Genomic DNA, 19575 nt, shown 5'->3' with positions numbered 1-19575 from the left:
CAGGGGCCTGGACACTTAGGCCATCCTCCAATGCTTTCCCAGGCCATAGCAGGGAGCTGGATCGGAAGTGGAGCAGCCGGGACTCAAACCGGCGCCCATATGGGGTACAGGGGCTGCTGGCGTAGCAGGCGGCGGTGTCACCCCCGGACCACAGCACCGGCCCTGTTGGTGCTTTTATTGGAATACCGGTCAGGCCCATGGTCGTTCTGTTTAGTGAGTACCTGCTGTGTTAAGCCCTGGGGTAAGGCGCTATGCTCACCCCCTTGGCCCCCACAGGAGCCTGACAGTGTGCGAGCCCCTCTTCACCCCATTTCACAGATGAGCAAGCCAAGTCAGAGAGAACTGCCCGGCTAAGGCGGCACAGCCAGCAAGGCATGGTCCAGGCTGTTGGACTCCAGAGCCCCTGCCCTTGAGCCCTCACGTCCAGGACCCCTCCTCCTGCCTCCCTGCCCCTCCCCTGCCCCGCCCTTTGACCTTGACCTTCCGCGTCTGCTGAGGTCACTGTCACTCTGCAGACACCCAGGAGAGCTTGACCAGCACAGGAGCAGAGTGTGTGGCCTCCTGGTCGGGCCCTTCATCCCCTTCCCCCACAGCGGCTGCGCCCTGCAGCCCCTGAGCCCCGGGTGAGGCATCTGCGTGCCGGGTACCCCAGCCAGCTGCAGCGGGAGCTGAGCTTTTGCAGATTATCGCGACAGAATCAGATCACCAAAGGCGTACGTCTTTCTTACAGAACGTAGGAAAGGAAACGCTGCCTGTAGCCCCCAGACCCGCACTTTGACATGTGAGCTACTGGGCGTCTTTCCGTGCACACTAAGAAAACTGGGCCCTGGTGAGCAGGCACCTCTGCAGCCAGCTCCCCTGTGTAGGGGCCCCTGCGGGTGGCACCCAGCGCTCGCTCCTGATGTCATTTTGTGCGGCTGCCTACCGTTCCCCCTCACAGAGTCCCATTTTCTGCTTTGCATCTCCTGCCGTTGGACACATAGGTTATTCCTAGCGATAGCGACGTGTATCGGGCACTGACGCTGCCGTCTGTGTTCTTGGGAAGCGGCCCATGTCACTCTGATGCTGTGACGTCCCAGAGACACGCGGGTGATAGCCAAAGCCATGTGCGTTCTTGAGCGTTTTGGGTGCATCGGGTAGAGCTGAGATTTTTTTTAAGTCTTGGTCCACAGACCCCAGAGCGTGGCTCTCCTGCCCGTGTGCACTCCTGGGCCTTCCCCACCTCTTTCTCCCAGGCCCGCCTGTTTCTGTTCTCCCCCCCGCCCAAGTCATCTCTCAGTCGAGACAGAAGCTTCTAGAAACACACCCTCGATCCTGGGGTTTCCCCACCCCCAGTCCTACCAGGTCCCGGGATCGCACTTGGTGCGGGATGCATGCGTAACAGCAGAACGTTTGCAGACGGCCTCAGGGTCAGGAAGGGAGGAGAGAGCTGCGGTGTGCTCACGCCGTGGAATACTACACGGCTGACAAAAAGAATGACGAACTCAGCGGGGAAAAGAGCAGGGGACCAGAGTGTACAGGACATGATTTCTTGCTTTAACAACAGCAAGCAGAGTGTGTGGAGAGCCGTCTTCTCCCAGGCACTTCGTGTGGATTAACTCCCTTACTCGTTAGAGCAGCCCAGTGAGACTGGGATCGCTCCCATTTGCAGATGAGCAGACTGAGGCTCCCAGGGTGCTTAGTCGTGTTGGTACCATTACCATTAGGGTTTCGCTTCTCTTTAAAGATGTATTCATGGCCGGCGCCGCAGCTCACTAGGCTAATCCTCCGCCTTGCGGTGCCGGCACCCAGGGTTCTAGTCCCGGTCGGAGCGCCGGATTCTGTCCCGGTTGCCCCTCTTCCAGGCCAGCTCTCTGCTATGGCCAGGGAGTGCAGTGGAGGATGGCCCAAGTGCTTGGGCCCTGTACCCCATGGGAGACCAGGAGAAGCACCTGGCTCCTGCCATCGGATCAGCGTGGTGCGCCGGCCGCAGCGCGCTGGCCGCGGCGGCCATTGGAGGGTGAACCAACGGCAAAAGGAAGACCTTTCTCTCTGTCTCTCTCTCTCACTGTCTACTCTGCCTGTCAAAAAAAAAAAAAAAAAAAAGATGTATTAATTTACTTATTTGAGAGAGAGAGAGAGATCTTCCATCTGCTGGTTCACTCCCCAGTGGCTGCAAACAGCTGGAGCCAGGAGCCAGGGACGCCCATCTGGGTCTCCTGTGTGGGTGGCAGGGGCGCAGGGACTTGGGCTGTCCTCTGCCGCCTCCCACATACGTGAGCAGGGAGCTGCGTTGGAAGCAGAGTGGCCAAGGCTGGAACCAGGTACTCCTGCGTGGGATGTGGGTGTTGCAAGTGGTGGCCGCCCCTTGTGCTTCATGGTTTTTTTTTTTTTCAAGCTCAAAATACTCGTATTAGCCATACAAATTTAAAAAAGTGACTTTTGAACAGTCGGGGAGTCAAGGGAGCAGAGTTTATGCACCAACAGTATGCATCGTGAGGACTTCCTCTGACTTGCTACCCACACTCTAAGCCCCACTGCACAGAAGAGGTGTGACGAGGCAAGCGGGTCCCCCCAGCCTTTCCTGCTGCCCCCAGAGCAGCTGAGCAGGGAGCCTGCCCCGCCCCCACCCCGCCCCCACCGACTTTCCTCTCTCCCCAGGATCGAGCGCTCCACGGACCAGGTCATCAAGCCTGTGAACCTGGAGGCGCTCTCCAAGTGGACTGGCCACATCCCTGGGGACGTGGTGCGGGACATGGCCCAGATCGCCCCCATGCTGGCCCGGCTCGGCTACGACCCCTACGCGAACCCCCCCAACTATGGCAACCCGGACCCCATTGTCATCAACAACACACACCGGGTGAGTGTGCGGGAGCTCACAGCCTCTCTGGGCATCTCAGTTCCTTTATCGGGTGGGCGTGGCGTGACTGCTCGGGTTTCCACCTTTGCTTGGGCTGCAAGGAAGCTCGGAGCCAGCTGGGAGCCTGCCTCTCCTGCTCTGCGGCGTCTCACAGCAGACCCACGAGTGTGCTCATCTCTTCTTGTTTCTCTTCTCCATTCTCTCTTCCCGTTTCCTGTCTGTAAAGCGCTTCAAGTTCTTGTTGCGGTTGGGCACCACTGAACAAACTGTGGGTCCCTTGATTGCCCTGTGAGGTTTGCTGTTGATTTCTCAAACACACGTGAGCACGGGGCCATTGGAATCCCTTTGCGCTTTGTCCTGAGCCCAGGCCGCCAAGCAGACGCCTCCCGGGTAGGATAGCTCACAAGTTCATGGTCTTGTCCCTGTGGTGCTGATCAGCTTCTGGTTTACTTTAGCTGCTGGATTCTAACTGCTTTCATGGCTCTAAGTTAGCTGAAATATTTGAAGAAAAAAAAAGGGGGGAACCCAGGTCTAAGGCGGAGCCCCCGTAGCCTTGACCTTGTGAAAACCCAGGGTCGTAGTTGCAGCTCAGCTCAGCATGTCTGAGCAGGCGCTGATGTGCACACTCTGGTGGGGCCGCCAGGACACCAGCCCTTCTCCCTGTTCCCCCGTTGGTCTTGGGTCGGCTCCGGCAGGGTCCCCTTGCTGCCTCTCCGCACTTGCTCGTCTCCCTTGTTAACAGTTTCCCGGCCCTGAGCCGGTGGCCGGCGCCCCGCAGTGGATTCTGCCCACACTCACTGACGGAGACCCGAGGAGCGTGCCCAGCCATGCTGGCGGTGCGGGCGCCCGGAACTGCGGTGCGGTTGGCTTGTATTCTAGATGATTCCCGGGCACTTTGACTTTACTAATATTCCCTAACAATAGCAGTGATTCTCTGGTATCTTACGTGTTCTGCAGACTTGCCGGGCGTGTGCTATGCTTGTACAAACTCACTGTTGAAAGGCCACTGCTCCCCATAAACTTAACACAAGCATTATGCATCAGTTGAAAACAAAGTAAGACCACAAAGGGGGCGGGCGTGTGGCACAGTGGTTGGAACACAGGGTGCCTGCCTCACACACTGGGGTGCCAGTTTTGCATCCAGCTCCCTGCTAACGCACCCCCTGGCAGGCCTGAGAGTCCCAGATGGAATTCCCAGCTCCTGGCTGCAGCCTGGCCCAGCCCTGGCTGTTGCGGGCACTTGGGGAGCGAACCAGTGGCCAGAAGAACTCTCTCTGTGTCTCTCTCTGTCTCTCTGCCTTTCACATGAAAATAAGAAATTTTAAAACTAATAAAAACCAAAATAAACAAACAGTGAGCTATTTTGCCTACAATAATAATAGTACTAGATTAAGAAGCCTACGATGGCAATGGCCTTTGCAGAAGTGGTGGCTGGGGCGCCGTGGGGACAGCAGCAGCTCCTCTGGGTTCTCTGCGAAGGTGGCGGCCCCCGGCTGTCCCTGGGCTGGGGTCAGAGGTCCCCTGCGGGAGGCCTGCCTGTGTTACGGGAAACCTGGGGAGTGCTCATGGGCGCTGATGGTCCTGATACTTCTTTGGAACTTTGTTTGCTTCTTTTAAGCAGACTGAGTCTCTAGTCCCTTCCAGAAGGTTTCTTCCCTGGCTGCTGCATGCGTCTTCGCGAGTGCCAGCCGCCCTGTTTATTCCGTACCATGGTTCTGCGGTGTCTGTGAACTTACGTCCCCGATGCAGAGGCCGTGTGAGCGAGCCTGTGTGTTTTTATGTGTGTGTGTATGTGCCTGTGCATGTGTGTGTATGTTCCTGTGTGTGTGTGGGGGGGTGTTTTTAAGGTTTTTTAAAATATTGATTTGTTTATTTGAAAGGTAAAGTTACAGAGAGGCAGAGGCAGAGAGAGAGAGAGAGAGAGGTCTTCCATCCACTGGTTCCCTCCCCAAATGGCTGCAGTGGCTGGAGCTGCACCGATCCGAAGCCAAGAGCCAGGAGCTTCTTCTGGGTCTCCCACGTGGGTGCAGGGTCCCAAGGACTTGGGCCATCTTGTACTGCTTTCCCAGACCGTAGCAGAGAGCTGGATTGGAAGTGGAGCAGCCAGGACTCAAACTAGTGCCCAGAAGGGATACCAAGCACTGCAGATGGCAGCTTTACCCACTGTGCCACAGCTCTAGCCCCTATTTATTTATATTTAAAATATATATATAAATGTATTTATTTGAAAGAGCTACAGAAAGAAATAGTGAGAGAGATCTTCCATCTGTTGATTTGCTCCCCAAATGTCCAGGGCTGGGCCAGGAGCTTCTTCCAGGTCTTCCACATGGGTGCAGGGGCCCAAGCACTTGGACCATCCTCTGCCGCTTTCCCAGGTGAATTAGCAGGGAGCTGGATCAGAAGTGGAGCAGTTGGGATTCGAACCTGCGCCCGTATGTATGCCGGCGCTGCTGGCCGGGGCTTTAACCTGCTGCGCCACAGTGCCGGCCCCCTCGTTTCACTTTTGTCATGCGGCTGCCAGGAAAGCTGCATCCCTTAGGTGGTTCACGTTACATTTCTGTACGACAACAGCAGGCAATCCTGTGGCTTCCGGGCCCAGAGAGGGTGGGAAGGCCTGGGGTGTCCTGGGCCTCTCCTTGGGGCTTTTGCCTTTGCCGTCTCCTCTGCCAGGAACACTTTATCATTCAGGGCTCGGCTCCCAGGCCAGAAGCAGCCCCAGGCCCCACTCACCGCACCCCTCTGTTTCACCGTCTGCACGGCACCCCTGTGGTTGGACGTGGTCACTGTTCCTTGCGTGTCGTCTTGCGGGAGCTCCAGGGGAACGGGAATCTGAGTGTCCCCTGCGGGGCTTGGAACAGTGCCTGGGTCCAAGGAGCTCGACAAATGGAGATTGATGGGGAGAGAAGGGTGGGTGGGCGGTGGACAGAGCTATAGGAGGGGTGAGTCTGTCCCATATCAATAAGGGCTTTTAGCTGGCTGGTGAATGAATACGTGGATGGATGGATGGACGGACGGACGGATGGGCGTGTGGGTAGATGGGGAGATAGGAGGGTGGGAGGCTGGAGGGGTACATGGGCGTGTGTATGTTTCAGAGTAGAAGTTTTGGTTTTTGGCCACTTCTACACGGTGATGTCTCTTCTCTTCTCTCCTAGGTCTTGAAAGGGGACTATAAGACACCAGCCAATCTGAAAGGATATTTTCAGGTTAGCAACCTCCAGGGGAATTCTGAGACCTGCCTTCCTGGCTTGACGTGCCACTTCTCAGTGCTGGCTGACGCCTTCCCCGGCGTACAGCGGTGCAGGGATGGGGGGTGGGGGCTGCTGGGCCACAGGGTCTCTTCTGACCAGCTGGGGCCAATCTCAGCAGCTGGGGACAGATCTCAGCTGCAAGGGCCGGATCTAGGCAGCCGGATCTAGGTGACTGGGGCAGGATCTCGGGGGTTGAGGCCAGATCTCGGCCCCCTTTCCGCCTGAGCTGTCCTTGACCTTGGCTTTGGGCTGAAATGCGTGTGGAGAAACTGCCTGTGGACTTTCTGCTATGCTTCTGTCTTTCGCCTTAAATACAGCTTTATTTCAAGTGGCAGCTCCCAAACACACCCTAGCATAGAGTTCTCATCCAGGTACCACAAAAATAAACTGCGTGCAGGCCCTGTGATGCCTGTACGTGCGTGGATGCATGCATATGCACACACACACATACACACACACGTGCACACACTCCTGAGTTATTGCGCACAGCCTCATGGCGCTCGGTGCCTCCCACGTATATCCTGGGTCTGGCCACACTTCACGTCAGCATCGGCCTCCATATGGGCCGCTCCTCCGCCCACACTGTAACTGTCCTCTGGGCTCTAAGATGCCCCTTTGAAATGCGGGGGTGATGCTAAGAGTGGTAGTTTTAGTCTGCGCACCTGTTTTTAATGTGGCCAAATGAAATGCGGGCGGCCCCCGGATACAGGAGCAAATGCATGGCGTCTGAGCACCGGGCACCTCGGCTGTGCAGCGGGTCCCCTTCCTGGGAATCAGAAGTAGTGGGTGCTGGAGTATTGTTTGTTCTAACCAAGAACGATGACGTAGCGGCTGATGCTGGGGCACAGCGGGCTAAGCAGCCACTTCTTGGTGGCATCAGCACCTCATTTCGGGGTGCCAGTTGAGTCTCTGCCTCTGATCCACCTCCCTGCTCATGCGCCTGGGAAGGAGGGGGTTGGCGGCTCAAGTGCTTGGGCCTCTGCCACCCACTTTTTGAGAGACCTGGCTGGGCTTCCTGGCTCCCGGCTTCCGCTGCTGCAGCCGTCTGGGGAGTGAACCAGTGGATGGGCGGTAGTTCTGTCTGTCGGAGGGTGCCTGCCCTTCCTGTATAACTGCTGCCCTAAGAGTGTTTCCCAGCTCTGCAGCGTCATGTCATCCAGCCTGGCTCTTTCCCCCGGGGTGAGAGAGCTCTACCCAGCCATTCCCAGGGGGTAGCTTTGCAAGGAAGGGCTCCAGTTGCTGGACGTCACAAAAGGGGTTATCTTCCCAGTTCCTGCTGCACTGCAGGGATGGAATATGCAGGCTGTCGGCACTGACCTGGGAGTGAAGCCCTAAGGGGTCTAAGGCCTAAGGCCCGAGCCCGCCCGCGGGAAGCTGCCTTGTGATCCCAGCAGACCCCTGCCTGCTGCCCTCACCCCCTGCATTGGCCATTTGGGGTGGTGCAGGACCCGGAAAGTGTTAAGTGCATGCTGGCAGGTACCAGATGGGCATTTGCCAACACCAGCAACCGATTCTGTGACTAACAGGATGCTGATAGGGCGATCGGTGGTTCAGTTCTTTCTTTTTTTTTTTTTTTAAAGATTTATTTATTTATTTGAAAGTCAGAGTTACACAGAGAGAGAAGGAGAGGCAGAGAGAGAGCGAGAAAGAGAGAGAGAGGGGTCTAGATCTTCCACCCACTGGTTCACTTCCCAACTGGCCACAATGTTTGGAGCTGCACCAATCCAAAGCCAAGAGCCAGGAGCTTCTTCCAGGTCTCCCATGCAGATGCAGGGCCCAAGGACCTGGGCCATCTTCTACTGCTTTCCCAGGCCACAGCAGGGAGCTGGATGAGAAGTAGAGCAGCCGGGACTAGAACCGGCGCCCACATGGGATGCCAGCACTGCAGGTGGTGGCTTTACCTGCTACACCACAGCGCCAACTCCCAGAGTTAGCATCAGCCCCACTTCCAATGCATGGGAGGCGGGGGTTCCCAGGCCACCCCCTGTTCTGTCCAGGTGCCTATACATTGGGAGGCTCCCAGGACACCACCTCTGGCTTGAGAATTTGCCGGAAGGGCTCACAGGTCTCAGAAAAACCCTTTTCCTTGCTGTTACCTGTTTGCTGGAAAGGGTGCAGTGTCAGTGGGGTGGGTGCCTAGGGTGAGGTGTGGGGGACACGGTTCCCAGGCCCTCTCCGGTGGCCCGCCCTGCCAGCTCCTCGGTGTGCTCACCCACCAGGAAGCCCTCAGACCTGTCACTTAGGGTTTCTGCAGGTCTGGTGGATTACATCACTGGGCACTGGTGATTTAGCTCCGCCTCCAGCCCCTCCCCATTCCCCAGAGGGTAGTGGGAAAGAGGTGGTGCGGGGCCAGCGCTGTGGCACCGTTGGTTAAGCCGCTGCCTGCAATGCTGCCATCCCACATCAGTGCCAGTGCGAGTCCCAGCTGTTCCACTTCCTCTCCAGCTCCCTGCTAACACACCTGGGAAGGCGGTGGAAGGTGGCCCACGTGCTTGGGTCCCCGCCACCCACGTGGGGGCTCCGGATGGAGTTCCTGGCTCGGGGGTGGGGCGGGGGCCAAAAGCTCCAGCCCTGTAATCCTGCTTGGGTCCTTCTGATCCAGCTCTGAGCCATCCTCCTCCTCCCCCACCCCGAACCTCTGCAGGGGCTCCCACAGCCAGCAGTCAGCGGCTTGCAAGAGGCACTCCTGTCCACCCAGAGCTTTGCCAGGAGCCCAGGAGGAAGAGCGAGCTGCAGCCTTGCTGTCGCTTCGCAGAGGCCTCTGCTGACCGCTGGGTGGGAGGCAGAGGCAGCGCTGACAGCAGTCACTCAGAGCCGCCCGCGTGTGTGTCTGACGGGCTCTCCTCTGCAATGGAGGCCTCCTAAGAATGGGGCTGGGGAGGCGGTGCTCACCACGCTGTCCCCAGCACCCGGCGCCTGGCAGGTGTGCCGTGCAGGTGTGACTCGGTGACGCCGAGATGAACCTCGGGGCACTGAGACCGTGGCGTCCCCCACCTGGCCGTGACCGCTGTCTCTGCGCCCTGTCTTCCAGGTGAACCAGAACAGCACCTCCTCCCACCTAGGAAGCTCCTGATTTCCAGGTAAGGCCTGCGGACTTTGCGGGGGGGCTCCTGCCCGCCTCCGAGCCCAAGCCTGGGAGCCACTGTTCCCAAATGCTTGTCCTCTGCAGTCTCCCTGGGGGAGAAGTGTCCACCCAGGTGGGCTGACCCAGCCCCCCTCCCCCGCCGCAGAGGTTTCCATGGTGACAGGCTGGGGTGGCTATTTATAGAATGGAGGCTTAGTCTCCTGGCTGTGGACCAGGGATGGAGGCAGGGATCCGTGCTGAACTCACCAGAACGAGGCTCCTCTGACACTGGGGAGGGGCAGGCAGGACCACTGTGTCGGGGAGAAATCTGTAGCCATTTTTTTGCACAGAATGCAGTGTGCCAGCCGGCCTTCTATAAACAGCATGGGGGTTTGGCCAAAGCAATTAATGTTCTAATAATAGCCACACGCAGTTCTGTAGTAAGAATAACCTCCAGGCACCCAGCCAAGGACTCCCGTGTGTTACTCCTTTAACCCTCAGTGGCGCTGGAAGGCAGGTGGCACAATGCCCCATCTTCCAAAGCTGTGACTTGCCCAGGGCCGCACGGCCACCAGGTGGTGGAAACCCTCCAGAATCCGTCTCGCCCAGGGTTTGCTTCTGATGAGTGATTTCAGGGGCAGGTTTCACCATCCCTACAAAGAGATTCCAGAAAGTTCGTGGAAACATGGAATTAGAAAGCTAAGCTTAGCGAGCCTGCATGTAGCCTAGTGGTTTAAGATGTTTGCTGCCCCCAGGGGAGTCCCTGGGTTGGATTCCTGGCTCAGGCTCCTGCCTCCAGCTTCCCGCTGATGCAGACCTGGGAGGCAGCGGTGCTGGTGAATCTGCGCTGATTGGAAGCCAGGAGGCAGGAGCTTCCTCTGGTCTCCCACACAGGTGCAGGGGCCCAACCAAGCACTTGGGCCATCTTCTGCTGCTTTCCCAGGCCATAGCAGAGAGCTGGATTGGAAGTGGAGTAGCCGGGTCTCGAACCGGCGCCCCTATGGGATACTGGCGCTTCAGGCCAGGGCATTAATCCATTGCGCCACAACGCCAGCCCCTGGAAAGGGATTTTTGAACTTGGGAATTTAAACATTTGAGGCCCCCAAGCTTGACCTGTGCCAGTCTCGGTCATCCATATTTGGAGCATGGGGACTCCTGAGCGCTCACCCCCGAGGGTGGTCGTGAGACGGAGGGAGCTGAACCCTCGCTGAGGCCCTGGGCACTGGAGCTGAGGCTCCTGTGGACGGCTTCTTTCTCTTTTTTTTTAAGATTTATTATTATTATTATTTATTTGACAGGTAGGGATATAGATAGTGAGAGAGAGAGAAACAGAGAGAAAGGTCTTCCTTCCGTTGGTTCACCCCCTAAATGGCCGCCATGGCCAGCACTGCGCTGATCTGAAGCCAGGAGCCAAGTGCTTCCTCCTGGTCTCCAGTGCGGGTGCAGGGCCCAAGCACTTGGGCCATCCTCCATTGCCCTCCCGGGCCACAGCAGAGAGCTGGCCTGGAAGAGGTGCAACTGGGACTAGAACCCGGGGCCCACATGGGATGTGGGCGCTGCAGGCGGAGGATTAGCCGAGTGAGCCATGGCGCCGGCCCCAGCTTCTCTTTGTCTCTCTTCATCCGGGTCAGGGAAACCGAGGGGAGCCCGTGGGGAGACTGGGCCCTGCTTGCACTTTGCCTGATTTTTGAGACTGAAGCAGTGCTGTGGCCTAGACTCTGTGTTTTTGTTTGTTTGTTTGTTTTTTGTTTTCCTGTCTTACTTTTTTGGATAATCAGCATACTTTAAATTTTTTTCTTTTAACCTACTTTGCAGCAACTTGCCAGGCTGGGGATAATCCGACTGTGGCATCATCAGGGTTTCCATCTTGAGCTGGGCTAAGATCCTGGTGTTCTATGTAATTCCAAAGGCAAGCACCCTCGCCTGGAAGAGAGCCCTTCTCACTGTCTCCCTAACTCTCTTCCCCCACTCAGAGCCCTTCTCATTCACTAAACCAGGTTTATCCGTGGCATTGCCGTTTGAATGAGGTATCGCGTACAGGGTGCTTCCGTTAGTCCGTGGCACAGAGCTGGCCTTGGACAAGACGCCAATCCTTCCCTTGCCTCCAGAAAAGCCGTGGGCGTTGATCACGTGGGCGCTCTCCCTTGCTGTTTCTAAATGAGTCTGTCTCTGGGGTCAGGCGGCTGCGGGTCGCGCTGCGGGCACGAGCCCAGGACTGCTTGGCAGATGGAAGTTCTCTGGCCATCTGGGGTGCGTCTCTAAAAGCAGGCGCACTTTGCGAAGGAAGACCGCTGGTTCTGCCGTCACAGTGTTCACAGAACAGGTCTGCTTCAGGGTGCAGTGCTCTGGGCCTCACTCGCTTTCCTCCTTCTCGCTCCTTTCAGATCTCTGCAAACGGCTTTGTTGCCAAGAAGACAGGAAACTGCATTCGAGTGGGAATCGGACCTCTAATCCAAGCATATTGCTTGCTATTAATCGCCAAAAAAAATCCGGGCCTGCTAATGAGGAATGTATTTGCATATGTGTGCAAAAGCGGAGTCACCGAGGGCTAGCCTTGGAACACTGTGGCCTGGGCCTTGCTCCCGGGGCGGAGAGCAGAGCGTGGGAAGTAGCCCATTTTGAAACTTAGGTATTTTCTAATTTCTCCCCTCCAGAACTGTTTTTTTATGAAATGGACTCGCCACCCTCCTTAATTCGCAGGGCTGCCTCGACGGCTTTGCTGGCTGGGACAAGGCCCACACCTGTGCCTCTCCTGTCGCCCTGGACCTGGAATTCAGAGAATCTATTTAAGAATTTAATATATGAGGCTTTCTTTGGTTCCTCCTCCTCGGTTCTGCTCAGTTCCACGGCAGGGGAAAGATTGAATAAAGTGAACAGAGTCTCGCTCGTCTGTGCCTGGCTTTGCGCCGCGGGCAGATCTTTGTCCATGTCCACTGTCTTCACTCGTGTTGGGGACGAGCAGGGGCTGCAGGGCAGGTCCGTCCCTCGTGTCGGGGTCTCCCATGGCCACGCACAGGGACTCAGAGAACTCGGAAGGGCTGCTCGCTCACGGTGCCCATTTGTTAGAAGGAGAGGGTGTGGGTTAAGATGAGCAAAGGTGCGAGCCACGCAGGACAGAGTGGAATCCCTGTGCGCCATGCTTCGTTTTCCCCCACGGTGCCTTGTGACAGCAGGTGCATGGTGCGGCCAGCCAGGAGCCTCGCTGTCCATGTTTCTTACAGGAGGCTGAGTCACATAGGAGTGGAGCAAGCATGTGACCCAGAGGTCAATGGGACACAGCAGGCCCAAGGCCCCCACTGTTACCACGTTGTCCACGCGGTGCTGTGCAGAGGCACCAGAGCCACTCAGAGCCTGCTGGGGGACCCTGTGCTGTGCAGTCCCAGGTGCAGGGGGGTCAGTCCCGTAGCTCTCGGGGTGAAGGTGTTACCCTCACCCCACCATTACCTTTGACCCCAGGATAACCCATGAGGCCCCCAGTGTTGACGGCATGGGTTTTAAGGAGACAGGTGACCCACCAGCTCTTCGGCTCTTTGCTTCCAACATGGGGGAGTTTGTTGGGTGGGAGTGGCTAACAGTTGACACTGGCAGCTGGCCTGCGACATGCTGAGCCCTCTCCCCTTGTCCCGGGACTGCAGTGGGGTGTCACTTAGGCTTTTGTTTATACACACAGTCATTTCTGCGAATCCGATTTGGTTTGCCAAGGGCAGGGCTGTGCCTTTGGGAATCTGGGGACGGCTGTGCGTCCTTCCTCCATGAGAAGACATTGAAGTCTGGCTCTAGGAGTTTGCACCTTCTATGGGAAGCCATCCGTGAAGACGATGTTCGCAGAACCACTTGGGAAACCACTGCAAGTATAAAAATAGGAGAGAGAGGAGGAGTGGGTTCTCTTCCCAGTCCCCAGGCGGCGGGCTTGGGTCTCATCCTCTGCAAAACCTAGGCTGAGCACCCACCCGTTTCATCGCCCCTGGTGTTTTTTTTTTTTTTTTAAGGTTTATTTTATTTATTTGAAAGGTAGAGTGACAGTGAGAGAGGGAGGGGGAGAGAGAGAGAGAGAGGTCTTCCATCCGCTGGTTCACTCCCCAAATGGCCACAATGGTCAGGGCTGGGCCAGACCAAAGCCAGGAGCCAGGAGCTTCCTCCAGGTCTCCCACACAGGTGCAGGGGCCAAGTCCTTGGGCCATCTTCTACTGCTTTCCTAGGCCATAGCAGAGAGCTGGATCAGAAGTGGAGCAGCCGGGACTCGAACCAGCATCCATATGGGATATTGGTGAGCAGGCCGAGACTTTAAGCCACTGTGCCACAACACTGGCCCCTCATCTCCCCTGGTTTGATCTGTCAAGATGTTTAGAATACAACAGGCCGGCGCTGTGGCTCAATAGGCTAATCCTCTGCCTGTGGTGCCGGCACACTGGGTTCTAGTCCCGGTCGGGGCGCTGGATTCTGTCCCGGTTGCCCCTCTTCCAGGCCAGCTCTCTGCTGTGGCTAGGGAGTGCAGTGGAGGATGGCCCAAGTGCTTGGGCCCTGCACCCGCATGGGAGACCAGGAGAAGCACCTGGCTCCTGCCTTCGGATCAGCGCAGCTGCAGCGTGCCGGATGTGGCAGCCATTGGAGGGTGAACCAATGGCAAAGGAGGACCTTTCTCTCTGTCTCTCTTTCTCACTGTCCACTCTGCCTGTCAAAAAAAAAAAAAAGAAAAGAAAAGAATACAACAGTGGCCAGCACCGCAGCTTAATAGGCTAATCCTCCGCCTAGCGGCACCGGCACACCAGGTTCTAGTCCCGGTCCGGGCGCCGTATTCTGTCCCGGTTGCCCCTCTTCCAGTCCAGCTCTCTGCTGTGGCCAGGGAGTGCAGTGGAGGATGGCCCAAGTGCTTGGGCCCTGCACCCCATGGGAAACCAGGATAAGCACCTGGCTCCTGCCTTCAGATCAGCGTGATGTGCCAGCCACAGTGCGCCAGCTGCGGAGGCCATTGGAGGGTGAACCAACGGCAAAGGAAGACCTTTCTCTCTGTCTCTCTCTCTCTCTCACTGTCCACTCTGCCTGTCAAAAAAATAAAATAAAAAATAAGAATACAACAGTAGTCCATTATATATATATATACATATATATATATATATATATATTTATTTTGACAGGCAGAGTGGACAGTGAGAGAGAGAGACAGAGAGAAAGGTCTTCCTTTGCCGTTGGTTCACCCTCCAATGGCTGCCGCGGCCGGCACACCGCGCTGATCCGAAGGCAGGAGCCAGGTGCTTCTCCTGGTTTCCCATGGGGTGCAGGGCCCAAGCACTTGGGCCATCCTCCACTGCACTCCCCGGTGACAGCAGAGAGCTGGCCTGGATGAGGAGCGACCGGGACAGAATCCGGCGCCCCTACTGGGACTAGAACCCGGTGTGCCGGCGCCGCAAGGCGGAGGATTCGCCTATTGAGCCATGGCGCCGGCCAGCAGCAGTCCATTATAAAATGCAACCCCGAGAGTTGAGTCAGAGTGTAAGAGGCCCAGTCTGTACCTCCTCTCAATATCTCCTTACTTCCTTAAAGGCAAGGCTACCATTTTCTGTCTAGACACTAGGCTTCCAGGCTTCTGTAGATTTCCATACACAGTATGGTCGGCCTCCATGTCTTCAACGTCCGTATCCACAGATTCAACCGACTACAGATGGAAAATGCTCCACCAAAGACATCAGCTCTGGATTGAACCCGGCCGGCCTTCCCCAAGGAGGACAGTGTGATGAGCTATGGTCTTGATGTGGCAGTAGGCGTTGGAGGTGACCGGGAGGTGACTGAAGGGAGACCGGAGGGCAGCACAGGGACAGGTGAACACCACACTGTCTCCGCGGCAGGAACTTGAGCTCATCGCCACGTTCTGGTATCCACAGGGGGTCCTAAAGCCAGTCCCCTGCAGACACGGAGGGCTGCTGTCGGTGATGTGCAAATGGACAATCTTCAGCATGCTTAGGAATGGCAGTCTGAGTTGGTCTCAGATACATTTGAGCAAACTTCTTGAGGGTTTTTTGTTCCCCAGATTTTTAATTTATTTATTTGAGAGGCATCCAGTGAAATTTACTTGCTAAATCTGGCGATCCAGGGTAGAGCTGACCATGTCACCAGTGTGATCCTATAGAAGTGGCAGTGACTTCTGAGACTAGGTCATAAAGGACCCCATGGCTCCGGCCTTGCTCTCTCGGGTCACTGTGAAGGAAGCCAGCCGCTAAGTGGTAAAGACACTCGCCTGGCTTCTGGCGAAGTCCCTGGGGTGAAGAGCTGAGACCTGTGGGTCGTCAGCACCAGCTCGCCAGCCATGGGACCGTGCACCTGGTCAGCCCTGGGGATGCCTGCAGCCCCATGAGAGATCCTGAGTCAGACACGCCCAGGTCAGCCACTCTCAAACTCCTACCGGGACAAATGCAGGTTAAGCCACCACTTGAGACTCCGGGATCCATATTGAAGTGCTGCTTCAAGTGCCAGCTGTTCTGCTCCCCATCCAGTCGCGTCACGTGCCTGAGAAAGCAGTGGAGGGTGACCTGAGTGCTTGGGCCCCTGCCACCCAAGGAGAAGACCCGGATGCAGTTCCAAGCTGCTGGCTTCTGCCTGGTCCTGGTGGTTGTGGCCACATGGGGAGTGAACCAGTGGATGGAAGATCTCTTTCTCTCTGTCTCTTCCCTTTTCTCTATCACTCTGCCTTTCAAATATATAAAATAAATCTTTAAAAAAAATACATAGGTACTCATCAAATATTTGGAGATGAGCACGGGCATGAACGCTGCAGCCTGCACGTCCCCATCTTACCTGCGTGCTTCTGAGGGTGCTGGGTTAACTGGTGATGCTAGGCCTCAGTCCTAGCTTGCTATGGAAAGAGTCCCATGAATTTTAAAAAAGATAAGTAGGGTAGAAACCATCTGGAAGGAACATTTAGAGGGAAGACAGCGTTGCTAATCTCAGCTGATCTGGACTTATCATTCCGCCAAGATCAGGATGCCATCTATATTTTTGCGACAAAATTCAAAATAAGAATAAGCCATGTGCGCCTGTATAATATCACCCTCCTGGAAAAAGTACATGTGCTAGACTTTAAATACACCAGCTTTGAAATGTCACTTACAGATTGTTTCTATGGTACCAGCCTATTTAAAGTCGTAACCGAGTGAGGACGTGTTCTCCCAGATCTGGAGGCGATCTGGACGCTGTGTGGACTCAGGTGGTGATGAGGGGCTACCTGGGGGGTTGGGGAGTGGAAGAGATGATACCTGCACAGGACTAGGCCGTGTGCCCCTGCACACACAGGACTCACTCCCTCTATTAGCTCAAATAAGCCAACAGAAATGACTAGGACCCCAAGCGTCGTGTCGCCAAGAATGTACCAGCCTGGAAGTCTGAAGTCCTGGGTCCCAGGCCTGGCTCCGTCCTTCAACTGTCACTGAACTCTCCCCCACCGCCACGGCCTCCCCTGTTTCCGCAGCTGTGAAAGGAGGGGGGGTGGACTGATCGGTGTCACACACCCCGCCTGCCTCCTGTGGAGGAGCCCTGTTGCTTGGAAACCCCTGCTGGGATGGCCACATGTCTGAGCACCTCACTGGGAATCTCAACATGGGCCTGGATGTCCCCAGGTCCCAGAGCAAGGGTCCCTCTTGAAAGTGACAGGAGATCAGGGTGGATATGAAGCTCTGGATCTAAAACTTGCTGCCTTTTCTCCTTGTTTTTCCAAAGGCTGGGTAATTGAGCCCAGAAATCCTGAAAGCCCCCTGGTCCTGGAGGCGCCGAGGCATGCAGCACAGAGATAGGACACTGGGCTGTGAGATGAAAACAGTCGCAGTCATTTACTAAACCCTGAGTGTGGGCCGGCGCCGCGGCTCACTAGGCTAATCCTCCGCCTTGCGGCGCCGGCACACCAGGTTCTAGTCCCGGTCGGGGTGCCGGATTCTGTCCCAGTTGCCCCTCTTCCAGGCCAGCTCTCTGCTGTGGCCAGGGAGTGCAGTGGAGGATGGCCCAAGTGCTTGGGCCCTGCACCCCATGGGAGACCAGGAGGAAGCACCTGGCTCCTGGCTTCGGATCAGCGCAGCGCTGGCCGCAGCGCACCGGCCGCAGTAGCCATTGGAGGGTGAACCAACAGCAAAGGAAGACCTTTCTCTCTGTCTCTCTCTCTCTCATTGTCCACTCTGCCTATCCAAAAAATAAAAATAAACCCTGAGTGTTCCAGCTTTCTGTATGTCCAATAGCTCTTGGCGTTGTTGGGAAAATAAATCTTTGAGAGCCATGTCCTTGTCCCCAGTTTAGACTGGAAGACTGGAGACCCAGGAATTCAATCCAGGCACTCTGATACGGAATGTGGGCATCTCAACCACCAGGCCACGTGCCTGCCTTGGAGTCTGCACTTTTTTTTTTTAACTTATTTATTTGAAAATCAGAGTTACAGAGAGAGGAGGAGAGACAGAGAGGATGGGATCTTCCATTCTCAGGTTCACTTCTCAGATGGCTGCAAAGGCCAGAGATGGGCCAGGCCGAAGCCAGGAGCCAGGAGCTTCTTCCGGGTCTCCCACGTGGGTGCAGGGGCCCAAGCACTTGAGCCATCCTCCACTGTTTTCCCAGGACATTAGCAGGGAGCTGGATCAGAAGTGGGGCAGCAGAGACACAAACTGATGCCCACATGGGACACTAGCATCCAGGTGGTAGCTTTACCCACTACATCACCACAGCGGCTGCAGGTCTACACCCTTGAGTCACCCCACAACAATCTACTCAACTCCCCTCTGAAAAAGCCACCTGGCCAGGTCCACTTGGTGACCCAAGTCCACAAGCGCCAACCTGTCCTGATCCAAGTCACTGCAGCCCCATAACGTGGCCACGGAGGGCCATGCTACCTTAGATTTGGTTCTGGCTCAGTTTCTCCTTGTTTCCTGGCGGAGCCCACAGTCTGGCAGATCCTCTCCTGACCTGGTCCTCTGCTACGACTCTGATTTCTCTCCTGAGCACCTGCTGTCTGACAAGCCGAGTGGTGCAGAGAACAGGAAGCCCCTGAGAACTCTGCATTGGAGTGTCTGATTCATGACTGTGTAAGGGTATAGCCCAGCCTTGACTCACGGCATAGTGCTCCTTCTACACTGTGACAATAGCCTCTTGGGTCTTTCCGTGTGAGTACACAGGAGGGAGAGAGACCACACGCTGACACCGACGGCGCTTCCTCAGCCCCACTGTGCGCCAGCCACACTGCATCACCAGCATGTCTCAGCTCACTCACTCCTCAACCATTTCACAGCAGACAGAACTCAGGTTTACAGCAGGGGTGGGGAGCGGCTGGCCCGGGGAATCATTTGCTCTGGCCCTGCCAAGGCAACCACAGGTGGGACTGGAAATTCCATAAACCACGGCCAGCGCTGTGGCGTACTGGGTAAGATGCCACCTGAAGTGCCGGCATCCCATATGGGCACTGGTTCGAGTCCTGGCTCCTTCCTGGCTATTTCCAATCCAGCTCTCTGCTAATGCACCTGAGAAAGACACGCAAGATGGCTCAAGTTCTTGGGCCCCTGCACCCACATGGGAGACCCAGCCCTGGCCGTTGTGGCCATTTGGGGAGTGAATCAGCGGATGGAAAACGCCTCCCCGCTTCTCTGTAACTCTGCCTTTCAAATAAACAAAAAATTTTTTAAAAGGTTATTTGTTTCAATAAACCTACAGCAGGCTAATTTTGTTGATAATTTTGCATGGCCCTTGGCAGAAAAAAGGTTCTCATCCCTGGTTTAGAGAGATGCAACGCCTCGCCCGAGGTCCACGGCAGCGGGTAGATTACAGAGCGAAGGCTGCAGCTCCAAGACCCACGTGTGTGTCCTCAAGGTCCACGCAGCGTCCCCGGCCGCTGACAGCTCCCCCGGGAGGAGCCCGGGTCACGCCTCTTTTGTTCATCGAGTCCTTTGCGAGTGCAGGCACTCAGCCCTTTTTAACCACATGAGTGAGCAAGTGAGCTGGTCTCACTGTTCCCGGAGAGAACACTCGGGGACTCTGGAATCCGTGCCCGCCTGCCATGCGCTCCCCGCGGCGCGCCGGTCACGGCGCGGTCCTGACTTCACTGTTCTCAGTCGATGATCGCCACGTCCCTGGTTCCCTCCAGTCTCCTCACAGCGGTCCTCCGAGCCAGTGCCCCAGCCCCATGTCGCAGATTTAGAATCACAGACAAGGCCGGCGCTACGGCTCACTAGGCTAATCCTCCGCCTTGCGGCGCCGGCACACCGGGTTCTAGTCCCGGTCGGGGAGCCGGATTCTGTCCCAGTTGCTCCTCTTCCAGGCCAGCTCTCTGCTGTGGCCAGGGAGTGCAGTGGAGGATGGCCCAAGTGCTTGGGCCCTGCACCCCATGGGAGACCAGGATAAGTACCTGGCTCCTGGCTTTGGATCAGCGCGGTGCCCCGGCCGCAGCACAGCGGCCATTGGAGGGT

The 19575-nt window shown here is 56.4% G+C and overlaps 1 protein-coding gene across 2 annotated transcripts in view; it reads left to right on the top strand.

The window, feature by feature from the left end:
• Positions 1–12034, top strand: part of TPST2 (tyrosylprotein sulfotransferase 2) — a 48311-nt gene extending 36277 nt beyond the window's left edge. For both annotated transcript variants that reach the window (XM_051826473.3, XM_089323176.1), the window contains exons 4-7: positions 2641–2839; positions 5992–6042; positions 9119–9167; positions 11536–12034. In XM_051826473.3, coding sequence (XP_051682433.1) covers positions 2641–2839; positions 5992–6042; positions 9119–9160 — 292 coding nt within the window. In that variant the 3' untranslated portion in view covers positions 9161–9167; positions 11536–12034. The remainder of the gene's footprint in view (positions 1–2640; positions 2840–5991; positions 6043–9118; positions 9168–11535) is intronic.
• The last annotated feature ends 7541 nt before the right edge of the window (positions 12035–19575 follow it).

The sequence above is a fragment of the Oryctolagus cuniculus genome, chromosome 21, assembly GCF_051225735.1.
Source record: "Oryctolagus cuniculus isolate XC-2025 breed Fujian yellow rabbit chromosome 21, ASM5122573v1, whole genome shotgun sequence".
Taxonomy (NCBI): domain Eukaryota; kingdom Metazoa; phylum Chordata; class Mammalia; order Lagomorpha; family Leporidae; genus Oryctolagus; species Oryctolagus cuniculus.
Note: the sequence above shows the minus strand (reverse complement) of the source record. Positions and strands in the feature narration are given on the sequence as shown.